This window comes from Trematosphaeria pertusa (genome assembly GCF_010094035.1).
Source record: "Trematosphaeria pertusa strain CBS 122368 unplaced genomic scaffold BU26scaffold_3, whole genome shotgun sequence".
Lineage (NCBI taxonomy): Eukaryota > Fungi > Ascomycota > Dothideomycetes > Pleosporales > Trematosphaeriaceae > Trematosphaeria > Trematosphaeria pertusa.
Genome location: NW_022987214.1, coordinates 1,478,069 through 1,493,223, shown reverse-complemented (window position 1 = coordinate 1,493,223; position 15,155 = coordinate 1,478,069). Strand labels below are relative to the sequence as shown.

At 53.7% G+C, this 15,155-nt stretch overlaps 7 protein-coding genes across 7 annotated transcripts; 5 read left to right on the top strand and 2 right to left on the bottom strand.

Annotated features, from left to right (window-relative positions):
• The first annotated feature begins 288 nt into the window (after window positions 1–288).
• On the top strand, window positions 289–1,983 carry BU26DRAFT_515653 (putative ATP synthase subunit gamma, mitochondrial). The gene is made up of 5 exons (XM_033828128.1): window positions 289–409; window positions 497–1,086; window positions 1,137–1,216; window positions 1,270–1,323; window positions 1,378–1,983. The coding sequence occupies exons 1-5, from the start codon at window positions 351–353 to the stop codon at window positions 1,504–1,506; spliced, it is 912 nt and encodes a 303-aa protein (XP_033688295.1). The 5' UTR covers window positions 289–350; the 3' UTR covers window positions 1,507–1,983.
• Window positions 1,984–2,145: 162 nt separating this feature from the next.
• BU26DRAFT_219864 (uncharacterized protein) lies at window positions 2,146–3,867 on the top strand. Its single transcript, XM_033820741.1, has 2 exons — window positions 2,146–2,676; window positions 2,775–3,867. The coding sequence occupies exons 1-2, from the start codon at window positions 2,551–2,553 to the stop codon at window positions 3,531–3,533; spliced, it is 885 nt and encodes a 294-aa protein (XP_033688294.1). The 5' UTR covers window positions 2,146–2,550; the 3' UTR covers window positions 3,534–3,867.
• Window positions 3,868–4,062: 195 nt separating this feature from the next.
• Window positions 4,063–5,462, bottom strand: BU26DRAFT_449974 (RBP11-like subunits of RNA polymerase). Its single transcript, XM_033824730.1, has 3 exons — window positions 5,402–5,462; window positions 5,245–5,349; window positions 4,063–5,185 (listed from the first exon to the last, which is right to left on the bottom strand). The coding sequence occupies exons 1-3, from the start codon at window positions 5,438–5,440 to the stop codon at window positions 4,202–4,204; spliced, it is 1,128 nt and encodes a 375-aa protein (XP_033688293.1). The 5' UTR covers window positions 5,441–5,462; the 3' UTR covers window positions 4,063–4,201.
• Window positions 5,463–5,616: 154 nt separating this feature from the next.
• BU26DRAFT_477391 (NADH dehydrogenase I, D subunit) lies at window positions 5,617–7,299 on the top strand. Its single transcript, XM_033825603.1, has 2 exons — window positions 5,617–6,330; window positions 6,387–7,299. The coding sequence occupies exons 1-2, from the start codon at window positions 5,659–5,661 to the stop codon at window positions 7,143–7,145; spliced, it is 1,431 nt and encodes a 476-aa protein (XP_033688292.1). The 5' UTR covers window positions 5,617–5,658; the 3' UTR covers window positions 7,146–7,299.
• Window positions 7,300–7,891: 592 nt separating this feature from the next.
• On the top strand, window positions 7,892–8,933 carry BU26DRAFT_560607 (uncharacterized protein; the record flags this gene model as incomplete). Its single annotated transcript, XM_033832815.1, has 3 exons — window positions 7,892–7,965; window positions 8,151–8,313; window positions 8,481–8,933. 3 exons carry the CDS (start codon window positions 7,892–7,894, stop codon window positions 8,931–8,933), a joined length of 690 nt encoding a protein of 229 aa, XP_033688291.1.
• Window positions 8,934–10,164: 1,231 nt separating this feature from the next.
• On the bottom strand, window positions 10,165–10,818 carry BU26DRAFT_477388 (uncharacterized protein). Its single transcript, XM_033825602.1, has 2 exons — window positions 10,722–10,818; window positions 10,165–10,668 (listed from the first exon to the last, which is right to left on the bottom strand). Exon 2 carries the CDS (start codon window positions 10,642–10,644, stop codon window positions 10,234–10,236), a length of 411 nt encoding a protein of 136 aa, XP_033688290.1. The 5' UTR covers window positions 10,645–10,668; window positions 10,722–10,818; the 3' UTR covers window positions 10,165–10,233.
• Window positions 10,819–12,643: 1,825 nt separating this feature from the next.
• BU26DRAFT_560605 (uncharacterized protein) lies at window positions 12,644–13,444 on the top strand (the record flags this gene model as incomplete). Its single annotated transcript, XM_033832814.1, has 3 exons — window positions 12,644–13,159; window positions 13,210–13,334; window positions 13,384–13,444. 3 exons carry the CDS (start codon window positions 12,644–12,646, stop codon window positions 13,442–13,444), a joined length of 702 nt encoding a protein of 233 aa, XP_033688289.1.
• Window positions 13,445–15,155: the final 1,711 nt, after the last annotated feature.

Sequence of the window (15,155 nt, the reverse complement as noted above, 5' to 3'; positions counted from 1 at the left end):
GCACGGGGTAATTTTCGTAACAATTCGACCGACGCGCACACGCACTCTCACCATATCCCTCCAATGCGACTCGGATATTTATGATGCAAGGTGAAGCTGCAGCCCACTGGCCAAGGCTCGAGCGAAAAGAGCAGTTGATAACTTCACTGCCCAGTTGCCGCCTGGAGGACATCATCGTTTTGGTTTCGTCGCCAAGACGCTTGTCCCTTAGAGGCCTAGCGCCAGTGACTCTTGCAAAGCCGACGTGATTCCCTTCCCATCGAGCCGAAGAGCTCTCTCAAGCCAGCAGTCGACCACGAACCCGCCGGCTGCCTGCCATCTCCGCTCCATCGAAATTCTCCTCCGCCTCCATGATGCTGTCACGAGCTGCTCGCCCGGCTCTGAGAGCTGGCGCGGCGGCCGCCGCCCGGTACGATGCCCCGAGATTCCCCTCCGCCGGTCCATCGCCATTGCGTCCCCAATTGCATCCCAAACTGACTGAATATCTGTGAACCAGGCCTGCAACCCTCAATGCCACCAACGCCGCTACCTACGCCACCCTGCGCGAGATCGAGGGCCGTCTGAAGTCGATTCGCAACATCGAGAAAATTACCAAGACGATGAAGATCGTCGCTTCCACCAAGCTCACCCGCGCCCAGAAAGCTATGACTGAATCTCGCGCATACGGACAGACGTCGAACACGGTTTTTGAGAAGGCCGAGACGAAGGCGCTGGAGGGCGAGGGCAAGAAGACGCTGATTGTGGTCTGCAGCTCCGACAAGGGTCTTTGCGGCGGTATCCACTCTGGTATGTCGAGACTGGTGAGGAAGATGCTCTTAGAAAAACCGGACCAGGATCTTGTTGTGCTGGGCGAGAAGTGCAAGGCGCAACTGTCCCGTTCCAATGGCAGGAACTTTGTCCTCAGCTTCGCCGGTATTGGCAAGGACGTCCCAACCTTCGCAGATGCCGCTGCTGTTGCCGACCAGATCTCGATGCTCCCGACCGACTACACGTCCATCAAGATCATCTACAACAAGTTCAACAACGCCCAGAGCTACGAGCCCATCGCCATTGAGGCGTTCTCGGAGGAGGCCATTGCTCAGTCCCGTAAGTCCAGACCGTCGGATGCTGGGCCTTCGAAACTAATGGCATGCTAGCCAACTTTGCGGCTTTCGAGATTGACGACGATGTGCTCGCCAACCTCCGTGAATACACGTTCGCGAACGCGCTCTACTGGGTATGCTTTGTAGGATAACGTTCTGCACAATCAGTATGCTGATTTTAATCCAGGCACTTGCTGAGGGCCATGCTTGCGAGCAGTCTGCACGCCGAAACGCTATGGACGTAAGTCTAGCCGATACAAAGCTCGTGTCCCCACATCTCTAACACATGTTGCAGAACGCTTCCAAGAACGCGGGCGAGATGATCAACAAGTTCCAGATCCTGTTCAACCGAACTCGCCAGGCCGTCATTACTGGCGAGCTTGTCGAGATTATCACTGGCGCGGCTGCTTCGGAAGAGGGTTAAGGGATCTCCTGGTGTTAGACTGCATGTCCCAAAACGTCGGCTCAATTACCCTGGTATGGGCTGTGTAGAATAAGTATTTTGTTCATAAGCTCCTTTGTACCAGCTAGTCCCAACCGCGTCCAGCCTGCCTCGACAGTTCTCATTGGTGCCCTCCGTGCACAAGTCGCGAACTATTTGCACGGCGTCGTAACGTCTGACCGCCCTTGGAGTGATATGCAGAACATCTGGTGGCATTGGGATGGAACTCCGCTCTCGTTAACTGGCTCTCGCACACGAAGGTTTACCCTTAATTCGAACCGCGTACCGGGCTGCACAACACTATGTATACCGATCCTCTTCATTGTGCCGCTGTCAGGCTCGTAGAGGGGCTAGCTCAGGGTCCGCGGAGGGGTTGGCACACGCGGCTGCAAGGGAGAGAAGCGTTCACACCAACACGCTCCCCGGTTGCGGCGCGGGAGATTCGAATCTGTGTGCCTGGTAAATCGGTAGGGCGCCCAGACAGGTATGGCTTCAGCCGGATCAGGCAAGCCTGATGGTCTAACGGTCGCGGTTTCTGAAACACTGCTGCAGCTGTCGAAACAATCCGCCTCTTTTGCTTCCGCAGCCAGCCCTCGTGCGCTCTTTCGGGAGAAGACGTGGAGGGCTATAATACGTCTGCTAATGTCTCCCTTGCTCTCTCCCCGGCACCGACACTGCCTTCCCTTTCGCGGCGCTTGAACATTGGGTTACCGAAGTTCGGCATCGGTTTCACCCTCGCTGAGCATAATCCCTGGACACACCACTCCGACCGGGCAACGGCCAACAGCAACGCAGCAACGCAGCCCAGCATTGCAACGCGTCCTCGATTCGCTCTTACGCCTTGCGTTATCACTTTTTTCTCGTCTCCTTGAACTCTGCATTGGCTGAAATCGCCTCTTGTCTCGACATTTCTTAACCTGCGCCTTCCCATCCGATCTCTGGTCTCTCAACAGCGTCCCGCCCCTCACGACCTTCGCCACTTGGACCTCAACAACAATACACAACAAACATTTGCTGGCAGATGAAATGATTGACGAAGCGAGCTATAGCGCTATGAAGGTGCAGATACCGGAGATCAAGAGGCTCTTCTCAACTCGGCACTACGTCCAATGCGCCACTCACTGCAAGCGGCTGCTCCTGACTCGCGGCACGGTACGCCTTCCATGAACTGCTTTCTAGAAGCCTATAACAAATCTCGCGATTCTGTTAAGCATCAACAAAAGTGAACCCAGAGGCTGACCCATCAATAGATACATCCCGTCCACCTAGCATACCTGCACTTCTATCTTGCCATGTCCCACGACACCATGGCTCGGGAGGCGACCATCAAGCACCGTTCCTCAGAGCTGGACCTGGCAGAACAACATTATCTCGCCGCCATCGCAGCACTCACTCCACCCGAGCCGCAGAAATTAGACGACATCCCGGAATGCTCGCCGACATCGACTACGTCTGAAGATGAGCATTCGAGAGTGCGCCGTGTATCAGACGCCGCTTCCTTGAACTCTGAGCAGTCGGTAGCATCTAGCGCAACCTCTTTCGCAGACGAGGAACATGACGCCTCCGATTGCGAACCTACGCCGAAGAGGTCCAACTACTTCAAAGCGTCTCCCCCATCTCGGCACATCCTGGACGACTTCAGCATGAGCCCGAAGGTGACCAAGAGACGTCCGCCTCCAATCATCACCTCCGCGCCGAGGTCAGCGCACGCTCAACCAAAGCAGCAGCAGCTCTCCGCCGACCTCTCTGCCTTTGTCAGCATGGTGCAGATGCATCTAGCGAGTGTCCGCGAGCTGAAGGAGACTTCGACCCTTCCCTCGACACGCTTCTCGTTCTCGCGCTCCCGAAGCTCCACTATGAGCTCGAGACCTGCCAGCAGGAACTCTTCGAATCTCGACGAGTCCGAGATGAGCAGGCTTCGCTGGACGCGGAAGAGCATCAACTTCCGGCCGCGGTTCGACCCCGCGAGTGTACGGCAACTCTGCAATGAGGCGCTTTCGGAGCTGTGATTAACGTCTTCGAGCCGCACGCTGATGAAGCCGGGGCATGAAAGAAACGACTTTGCTACACGATCTTGACCGCTGGCGACTTGCGGACTGGAATCCCCACCAACATCGTTCACGACCATCCCGGGCGAGCCCCGCTATACGAGACGGCCTTTCGACAGCGCGAGACGACCTCTCCTACCACCTTTCATTGAGTTTGACAGACACCTCCTCGGCATTTTCCCTTCCTACCTTTTCTCTGGCGGCATTTATGGACAGCAATTTGATACCCGTTTTCTCTTTCTGTACCCTTACCTGTACCGACCGTCATATTTCTTTTGTTGAACTCTGCTTGCGGTTGCTGGTTGACTAGCGATTCGATTCTCTCTGTACCATTTTTGGGCATGTATCGTCTTAACGATATATACTGTAGTTGCGGTAGAACGCGCATGCGGGAAAGGCTGACTGACGAAAAGCACGAGCTGGGTGGTTGCTATGAGATTGGAATCATCATCACGAGTATAGAGCACTGAGACTTTGAAGCAAGGTAGATGTGTGATACGTATTGAAAGGTTAGCATCTCTCTATATCGCACATGCGCTCTTCGTGATATCATAAGACTTTTTCCAGCCTTCCATGCCCGTGAACGCCTGCAATGCATATACCTCGTCGCCCCTTCCCCCATCAAGCGCTTACTTCATCATCTCATCCAAGCCCCGCTTTATCCGCTGGCATTTGACCTTCAATAACCGTACGCTCTCTAGGAACAATTCATCGCTGTCCCACTGGCCTGTGCTCTCGATCCTGAAGATAAAGTGATCCCGCACCCGCCCTAGCTTCACCTTGTCCTTAAACTCGGGATGCCGCAAGCACTCCCTGCTCACGGTGTCCTTCATGGGGTCGTCCACGACGGCTTTTGGCTCGCCCTCTTTACCGCCCAGCTCTGGGGCTTTCTGCGCGTCCGCGGATGTGACTTCCTCGAGCTTGATGACGCCTTTTGGGAAGCAGCGCGCGAATTTCTTTGCGTCGGCGCCGACGATGGGTTTGATGATGTCGATGGTGGGTAGTAGTCGGTATGAAGCAGTCGCCACGGGGGAGAACTTCGCGTGGTCCTGTCCGATACCTTTGAATGCGTGCATCATAAGCTGGATCTGCTGCCCCGGCCTCATCTTCACGAGCAAGATGTCTGGATGCACGGGCCTGATGCCGTCTCCCTCGGGGAACCAATCCTCCTGCTTCCCGGTCGGCTGCCACACTATGTCGCGCGCATAGACGTTATGATTCACGTACAGCTTGTCCGGATCCGTCTCGCCCCTTACCGCCCGCTCCAGGCCGCCCTCTTGCCAGGTGCACGCGATGTCCAGGTTCAACACCGCGGCATTGTAGTCCGATGGTTGGGGGCCGGAGCCCTCGCTCTCCTCGGTCGGCTTCTGGTACCATTTCATCCATTGTAGGCCGTCGCGGTTTCCGCAGAGTGGGATCAGGCCGAGACGGTGGGCTAGCACTTCGTCTTGAATGATGGAGGTGTTTTGGTAGATGAAGACGTCTTCGATGGCGAGGGTGGGGATTTCGGCGAGGAGGATGCGGCGGAAGGCGTTGGCGACGGAGGTGTCGATGCCGATGAGGGAGAAGGAGAGGTCGAGCGGTTCTTGGGAGTGGAACTGGACTTGGAAGTTCTACACAGGGAGTTAGTTCTTCACCCCTTCTATACAGAAGACTCCCATAGTAACGATACCTCTCTAAAGTAATCTAAATTCCACTCATGGTTCTCGCCCGGCCAATGACCCGGGAAGTCTGTAGAAGCTTGGTTGCTCACAGTTTCTGGACCGACTTCGAGCTTCTGAGAGGGTTGTTAGTAGAGTCAAGTTGCAGACTCTGGGTCGCTAACGTACTTTCCGTCGAGCCAGCTCATCTGCACTCGGCACAGGCATTTTTGCGCGAGTTGTCTCAAAAGTCGGTGATTCTGGCGGGGAGCTTGACCCTCGAACTTTTTTCGGCGTCGCTGCCAAGACCACCGCTCGGGCCAATCGAGTGCCGGCCGAAATGCTTTACCTCATCACGGATCTCCCCTCCCACGCCACGACCTCCATCTCCACTCCACGTCTCCATTGACGCCGCAAACGGGCATCACTGGTCTGCCACGATCACAATGCCCGTCTCCTTTGCGCGGCTAGCCGGCCACACGGCCAAACGGGTGTGCCTGACGCCCCGGCAACAGCTCGCCAAAGCACCACGCCTCCGACCCATTGCCCGCTGTATCTCGACCTCCCTCCCGCGCCACTATGCCGACGTCGAATACACCCAGCGGATGCGCATGGTCCCGACCGATCCGGACTTCAGCCACCCTGTGAACCCGGACGACCCGGAGAACATGAACGTCGTGTACGAGGAGGGGGACAACGTCGAGAAAAGGAAGATACGGCACTACACTGTCAACTTTGGACCTCAGCATCCGGCTGCCCACGGTGTGTTGCGATTGATTCTGGAGCTCAATGGCGAGGAGATTGTGCGCGCCGATCCGCATGTGGGGTTGCTGCACCGCGGGACGGAGAAGCTGATTGAATACCGGACGTATCTCCAGGCGCTGCCTTATTTCGATCGGCTGGACTACGTCTCCATGATGACGAACGAGCAGTGCTTCTCCTTGGCTGTGGAGAAGTTGCTGAATATCGAGATTCCGGACCGTGCCAAGTATATTAGAACAATGTTCGGAGAGATCACCAGGATCTTAAACCATCTCATGTCGGTCCTGTCGCACGCTATGGACGTCGGGGCTCTGACGCCTTTCCTGTGGGGATTTGAGGAGCGTGAGAAGCTGATGGTGCGTGTTCATCCGCCAGCATGAGCTGAGTAGGTCCGCTAACCATGTACATGCAGGAATTCTACGAGCGTGTCTCTGGTGCCCGTCTCCACGCAGCATACGTGCGCCCAGGTGGCGTGTCCCAGGATATTCCCATTGGCCTGCTTGACGATATCTACCAATGGGCCACTCAATTCGGCGACCGCATTGACGAAACCGAAGAGATGTTGACGGACAACCGTATCTGGATTGGACGAACGAAAGGCGTCGGTGTCGTCTCGGCCGCCGACGCCATCAACTACTCCTTCTCTGGCGTCATGCTTCGAGGTTCTGGTGTGCCGTGGGATGTCCGTAAGTCCCAGCCCTATGACGCATATGATAAGGTAGAGTTCGACGTCCCAGTCGGCGTGAACGGTGACTGCTACGACCGCTACCTCTGCCGTATGGAAGAGTTCCGCCAGTCCCTCCGCATCATTCACCAGTGTCTCAACCAGATGCCCGCCGGTCCTGTCAAGGTTGAAGACTACAAGATCGCTCCCCCACCACGTGCCGCCATGAAGGAGAACATGGAAGCTCTAATCCACCACTTCTTGCTTTTCAGCAAGGGCTACAGCGTCCCACCGGGCGAGACGTACAGCGCCATTGAGGCGCCGAAGGGAGAGATGGGTGTCTTCCTAGTGTCAGACGGCAGCGAAAGGCCGTACAGGTGCAAGATCAGGGCGCCTGGATTCGCACACTTGTCCTGCATGGATCAGATCTCAAGAGGGCATCTATTGGCAGACGCGGTCGCGATTATTGGAACTATGGATTTGGTGTTTGGTGAGGTTGACCGATAGAGGCTTAGGCTAGGAGGGGTGGAGCGATTTAAAGCATGAAAATACCATGGCGAGCGCGAGCACTGACTGACAGTCAGCGAAGAGTGGCTGGCGAGCTGTACATACTGTACCCTATCTTTTCTTTGACAGTCCATTTATGTCTGCATGTTCCAGTACCCGTTTCCTGATTTCTGCCGTCGTCTAACCCTCCTTCCGATCCCCTACGAAGCCCCCACTTCTCTTTCCCTCTTATCCAGTATTCTTAAAATTGCTGACCAACTAGCTTTAACGCCCCCGCGCCGACGGCGAGCCTTACGTTGCCATTGCCACCTCCTAGCACCTTTCCCATCGAGCTCCGGCAAGCATTTGATAGGAGCTCCATCTAGGGAATGAAAATCAGAGTGGTATCGAGGCAATCAAGACATAGAGGGGAAGAGCAGGGGTAGTATTCGAGCTGCCAAAGCTGTCAAGCCTGTTTGGTAATTGGTCACCGAGACCCTAAACCGCTCAGGCGAACCTGTGTCATGCTGTCACGCAGCCCTGTCTGCTCGAAGAGGATAAGTAGGCCTTCACCTTCAGCTCCCTAACTTCAGTGAGCTTTTCACTAGTGGAGAACGTTCGGTCACCTTCACCTTGAGTTGCGGGCGCGTTCCCACAAGTCGAGGTGAAGGAAGGTCCGGTTTTGGTATTTCCACGCCCTTCCTCGTATAATTTCGCACCCGACACTTGTATCTCGCTGTATTGCAACCCGGATCGTTTCTGTCACGATGGCCCGCTCAATCGGATTCGAGGACCTGGCACTCGAACTGCGCCAACAAATCTATTACCTCGCCCTCACCTGGTGACCTCGATAGCAATGTTGTCAAAGCTTCCCTTTGCGAGCAAGACGACGGCAAGTTGAAGCTCGCATGCCGCGGCCTTCAGCGCATCAGTCCTCTTGTCCTTACCAACCGCGGCATTTCCAACGAAGTGCGAGAGTACATGTTCGCCAATTTCACGTTGTCTTACGGGTGATGAGAGATCCAGTCGCCACATCATCGGTGCCTTCTCCCGCAAGTTTGGCCGCCAAAACAGCAAGCTCATCAAGCACATCATCATTCCCCACTTCACGGTCGACCGCCTCTTCTACGACAAGCGCATCCAAGAGGGAATCTACATCGACTCGCGGTACCACGAAGGCCAGTACACAGTATTTCAGAAAGATCTCGGAGCTGGTGTTTCCTCCTGTCCCAATTCACCGGCCTCAAATCTCTCACCATTGGCCTTGATGCTGTCGAATGCTTGCCCCGCGTGAATGGTCCCATCGGACCATTCTCGTCATTCAGGACCGGTCAATCATGGCTGCGATCCGACGAGTACAACGACGCTCTCCGGCGCGACCCTGTCTGGATGGAGATCGGTCAGGACCACTTTCCCCTGGAGAAGGTCCTGCGACATATGAGGAAGATGGGAGGTGATATGGAGCTTGGTGTGTATTGGTCTGAGCTCGGATGTCATTGGGGTGCTGCGGAGCTGGGTGTCGGGCGTCCCGAGCTTGCTAAGCTGGAGGATGAGAAGAAGAAGGCCATGCAGACAGAGCTTGTGGACGTGTTGGGCAAGGTTACGGGGAAGCATGTTCGATGCCTGGGACCTCTTCCGGCGTGCTATGCCGAGGTTGATGTTGTGGAGGAGTCTAAGGGTATGTCGCGGGCCCGTGGGCAGAAGCGGTCTTTGTCGGAAGCACTGAATGCTGATGCTCTCCCTGCGCCGGCCCCGGCTAAGTTGAGGCGCTCGCCGAGGATCGGAGATAGGATTCGCAGGCTGTTCTGATGAGCGGCGGGATGGTTGGTAAAGACGGTTGAGTATGTGGAGGTGCTTGTTCCGTGGTGATGATACCATTGTGGTGTCCAAAAGACGGATCAGGTCTCAGCAGTTCAGAAGAGCTTGAGCTATCACCTTAGGTCGTAAGTTGACTTCCCAAAATCCAGCGGAGGTGTCCTAGACTGTCTTTTCCGCCTTGTGTTGTTAGGGGGTTCACTGTCGCCACATGTAAGGGAAGAGGGAAATGGCGCATCAGATGCTGCGCTCGAGGACTTCCATAGGCTCTGGGCATGGAAGCGGTGCGCTCTCGATGCGTATGGAACAGGAATTGCCTATGGATCTGCAATTACTAGCATGCCAACGCTGCGTGCGTATTATGGGTTCTTGGGGGCTTCAATATCCTTCGTAGAACCTTATTTCACATATAAAACACAATGGAGGGCTTTAGAAGTACTTTTACCTCTTTAGCATAATTCCTGCGTTAGAGACGCTCAACTATATCTCTTCATATGCATTGTGGTTTTCAATATAGCATTCGTCTAAGGGTAGGCGCGTAGAAAAGTTCCTCGTGCACTTTGACGTTTCTAGCCTGGTGCATTCCCACTTACAAAACCCATTGAATGCCTTCGGCGTCATATTTCCATTGTCCGTATTTCTGGAGCTTTCGAGCTGTCTGACATGCTCAATACTATGCATCATGTATTTCTATATGGCAGCGGCCCAATACTCGATGCGTGGCTGGAGTCCTGATACGCCTCAACCATAATAGCGTGGTTTTCCGGCACTTCCATACTCTATAGAGGATCTCTAAGGCCTCCTTTGCTTAATTTAATTTATCTCTTCTCTATAATGCCTAAATTTCCACATGTGATGTGCATTCTGGGTTTCTCACACTAGCAGTCTATTGCTAGAGTTGCATTACGACTCCTGGAATGCTGCAACGATTTTCGTGGAATCCAACCACGCCTACCAAAGTCCCATGAAGGACTTCCGGATAGATTCCGAATACTTAGCAATCCTCAGACTTCGACCCTGTCCGTCGAAGCCTTATAAGCCTAGGGTTCTGGTATTAACGCGGCGGCGTGGAGGAACGTGCTGATATGGGTCCATAAGGGAACTCTAGAGTGCTTCAGAACAACTAAAATACGTAGAAAGCCTTACATAGAAGCCCTAGAGGTATATAGTAAGTAGCCTACTAGAATCTTAGCAATAGTTGCATTTCTACGAGGACTTTAAAGAGGTCGCATAATACAGTGGTTATTAGCAACTTGGCCTAGCCTCGATACTAAGGCAGAAAAGAAAAGTTTGCTTAGTTGGCGCCTATCCGAGCAGCAGGATGATCCCATAGATCCGAGACGTCATATTCTGGAAGCGCTTCAAAACCGCACTCCAGAAGGCGCCTGGTTATAATCGATACTTCCTTCTTAGCCTGCTCCTCCGAGATGCGAATTCCACCCTTGTTCTGTTCCCAGGTGATAGCTTCGATCTTCACACCACTACTGCTGCTACCACCGTCGCTTGGCTTCACAACAAGCACATAGAGTTCCTTGCCCGTCCCGCTTCGAGCAAGGTGGAAGGAGATGTTGCCGCTCTGGCTCTGATTTTTGACCGAGACGCGCCATTTGTCATCCTGATCCTGAGGCTCGAAACCGGCTTTGAGCTTCTTAAAGTCGGCATCGCTGATGCTTAGACCCCACGGTGTTGTGGCAGGCTCCTGCATGGCGTGTACGTGATCTGTGATTTGCTTTACACGTGAGCATAGAAGCGCCTGGGTGGTGTTCTGAAGTTGGCACGGACCTCTGAGTGTTGGAGGAACAGGCTCCGCTTGGAAATGGTTGAGACAGGAGAAAGTAGAGGACGAGGTATGCAAAGAATAGTTTGTGCGGTGGTTTGCTTATCCGCAGCAGGGCAGCTGAAGTGTTTATATTGATATTAATAGGCTTCTGATTCCTGCACATGGCCATGACGTAATGTGGCAAAGCTTACTCATTATTTTTAGACAACTGTACCGCCAAGCTCCTCTAATTGGGGCTCTGCATCATCCTGAGTGCAGAAGATGCGGCCGACTTTACAAGTAAGGCCTGGCGGTGCCATCGCCTGCGGATTTGAAAGGCGATGGATATGGAATTGAGATAGTCCGACTTTGGGAATCTGCGGTGACAGGAAAGTGGACCGAGAGCGGTAGGAAGCTCTGTATCTGTTTGGTGATCTTGAAGGATGCTATCGTGCTCTGCGACGGTTATCTGTGGCTCTGAAAATATTAGCGTACCACACCAACATGGAGATGCGATTACGTCTTGAGAATCCTGGAGTCCAGCTTCAATGATCTACACTGGCGTCTGTTGCCGCCCTCGCGCTCCTCTTTTATCTTCCTTGTGGGGGCGGGGAAGGAATAAGGTTGCAAATACGGGGACGAGAAGTCTTTCAGTTTTCAAGTTTCTAGCGTACTGATGCTCCCAAGACAGCCTGCGTGCCATAAATGACAAAGCACCTAGGTATTTCACATTCTCTGCGCACTCATAAAAGCCCCTCAGAGCTCATTGGAATAGCTTCTCATTATTTGAAGCCCTGGTACGGTCTCGGAGCGTGGTGGAAATTTGTTGCCGTATCTTGTAGTATGGACAAGGAAGGCGCATATACCATTCAGCCAACGTAGTAGGCGGCATTCCGGGGAGTAGGAATTTGGAGTGGAAGGAGCCACACGCTGACATTCTCAGTCCTTTCTCCAACACTAGTTGCATGTGACCTTTACAACACCACAATTCCGGTTTGACGTTTCCATCGCTACCACCACGATCCGAGAACATTACTACGCGTGTTTAGCACCATCAACTCAATCATCGTTACCGCCCGCGTTCGTTCGATATACCACAACGTCATATCGATTCTTTTCGTCCTCAGCATGAGTCTCCCCATTAGAGATTTCGTTGCGCTTCTCTTCATCCAGCTATTCATCACTCGCCGTGGCCGGAGCGCAGCCACATGTGCCTTCAAAAATACGATACCCCCATCACCACGGCCCCTCGCTCGCACTCACGGTCGCGGGCCAGCATTGGCATTGTCGCTATCGAATGCGGTCTACGTCTCAAATCTGCGCTTGACCAATCCTGAAACCTCGATACCGAGACCCTTCTCTGCTCTTTCCTATCACGAGAAGGTTCGCTCTGTTAAGACATTGGGAATCGACCGTGTTGCGGCATGCGCGTCTCAGCTTTCGGCATACGAGATGCGATGAGGAAATGTAAACCTGAGAACGGAGGGGGCTCGCGGCGATGACCATAGTATGGGAAACGCGAGGAGAGGGGATGTACATGATAAAGACCTGGTGTTCTACGGCTGGTGGGTGCTGGGTCAGTTAAGCGTAGGGCTTCCATTTCGCTGCATCGGGGCAGTCATTTTTTGGTTCCATTCGTCTCAGGTGTTGGATATGGCGTGCGGAATTGGACAGTCATTGCTGGCGACCTCTTGCTCTTGCCTGTGAGTCATTCTGATCTCAACTAAAATGTTTGCTACACCATCTCGTGGTGTTTGTTAGATGCATGCCCACATGTAGGTACGCGAGACTTAAAGTGGGACTGCAGAGCCACCTGTTCGCCTCACCGCCTTTTCCATTCACCAGCGTGGCTTCCCCGCAGATATACCTATTTTGTATTTCCGCCGTTTCTCACCATTCGGTCCCTGCATTTTCTTTCGTTCGTCGCTTCTTCCCGTTCGTCGACATGTTTCTGGGGAGCACCGTGTTTGGTGCTCTCGGCGCTCTCACCACCTGGGTTCTGGTCCAATGGTTGCTAAGAAGGGTGGCACCGCAGAACGCGGTCGTCAGGTCGATTAATTATTTCTTGCAAGCCGTTATCGACCATGTCGTCTTTGGTTGTGGGACGTTAGTTGCGCTTCTCCTTCTGTCCCCTTATCTCCTCGGTGTCGCATCCGAGCTCTTCCGGTTCCTTCGAACCCAGGTCGCCTCCCTAGAATCAAAGTCGCTCCTTGATTGGGTGGCACATATCCTGGAGAAGTTGGATGTTATAGGCAAGGAGATGAGACAGGCGTCTACGAACCTAGAAGAGAACTGCCCTACCGACACGAAACGCATCGATCAGCGGCTCCGTAACGATTCCGTGGTCTCTCCTGGGCCCTCAGCACTCTCCCAAAGCTGCGGAAAGGTCCTCCTTGCCGTAAGCGAATACAACAAAAGCTTGGATCGACTCTTCTCGGCGCTCCAACCGACGGAGCTAGAGGTGCGTTGCTCAGTCCTGTTTCCGGTCCAGCATTAACACATTTATGGTAGGAGATGATCTACTGCGATTGTGAAGAATCCGAGTTGCGATCCCAAAGAATCCAGTCTGTGTTGGGCATGCTTACCGCGAGTCTGAAAGAGCAGACGAAAGTCGCCGAGGCTATGGGTGCCGTGTGGTGAGATTGCAACCTGTCGTTGTTTTCGGTGCGCTGACTTTGGTCCCAGTCTGGTGCTTTCGCCGAACTTGGCCCTCGGCGGCGATGAGGATACAGCGTGGACTCCGTAATTTGGAGCTCTTTACCACCGTATAAGCCAGTCATTCGGATCGGTTCTTTCTCCTCCCTGAATATTGCAATTCCTCGAAGGTACCGGCCATGCGTTTTTCAATATCCAGGGAAAGACCAGACATGATGGTGTAAATTCTGGGAAGCTGTCGCAGCTCGTTCTGCGCTTTTCTTCAGTTTTCTTCCGCATTCCATTTTCTGGATGCTCTGCGTTATAAGCTGGCACTTTCTGAGGCATCAAACTATCACCTTTGTTTGCTTCTGGAAATAAAAGGGTGCACATGTTTACCCAGCCGCCAACCCCACCAGTCGAATTGCGATCGCCCATCGAAGACCGCCAGAAGCTTCCTCAACGGCTACGCACTCAGTAGATTCTGGGGTCGATTCAACAACCTTCGGTCTTCCCGCGCTCCATATCCGCTCCACCCAGGCGTCGCTCGAAAATCCCCTCAACATGATCGAAGTACCTCTTCTATTCGTCATCCTCGCCCTCATATCGTCAATTCTGCACGAACTTGCAGAGTCTGTCTTGGGCCCACGCCCAGGCTGTCCGCCTCCGGTGCTATATCGAAGACGGGGAGTGGTGTTCAAGGCATGAGGCGTAGATGGAGAGTGCCAGTAGTGCGGAGGTAGGGCTAATGCCTGCGGTCATGTAATGCTGGGGTCTGCGTACAAAAAAGTCGGAACAGATTGGTATCCAAAGGGAAGACTCTCATGTCTCTAGGATCGTGAAATGACAGCATGGAGGAGGTTTTGTTGCGTCGTCGAAAATCGCACGGCCAATATGCGATAGCCAGTGGATTGGGTCTCCCTTATACCAGCTGCTTGGATAGGATATCCCTGTGCCACCTTGGTGCATGTGCCACTAACCTTGTTGTAACGTCATCTCTTCTCGCACGAAAAACCCCTCCTTCATGTTGTTCCGCTACATTTCGCTGACCGCCCGTGGTGTCGATGAGGGCTAATCCAGTAGTGTAATAGCTCATCATGGAAACCGTTCCGCAGTCTATTCCATTGTATGCTGAAAGCCCCGAGGCATTCCATGCTTCCGTGGATAGGCCGCCGGTGCATCAGGACGCTCGTAGGGGAGAGACGAGTCCGCGAGCAGTAGAACGTGAGCAAAGCTTTGGAAAGATCTCGAGGCCCTCCAAGGCGAACTCCGTGTGCGCAACGAAAGCATAGCCGTTTTGATAATCCTGCAAAGAAGCTGAGGTCCGGGGTGGACAAGGGAAGGCGTGGGGGCAGGAATTTCCACTAAACCCAGATGAAACTAGCGCAATCACTAATTACCCGCCCCAGCGGCCCATCGAACTCATCCATCCTGAACACCTTCATGCCTCGTCCGAGATCATCACTAGCATCATCCGGTTGCACCTCACCAGGCATCGCGACGAGAAGCCTTGCGCATCGAAATCTGTATTGCCCATAGCCTACGTCACGTTTCGTCAATCTATAAAGCCACGCATCATGCAGCGACGGCGATCCGCCTCAATATAGAAGACTTACGCGAGAGTGATACAGGGCGTAACTTGCCTACAGTGGCAGGCAAGTTTCAACGAGTCCCGCACGAGAAGAGCCACTACACCATGCCGCCTTCGCTTAGCCCGTCTGTTGATCGCAACCCTCCAGTAGAGAAAAGGACCGACCAAGGATCCTCACGACTTGGATCCTCTAATTTCTAGGTTACGCCCCAACGATATTTGCGATTCCATG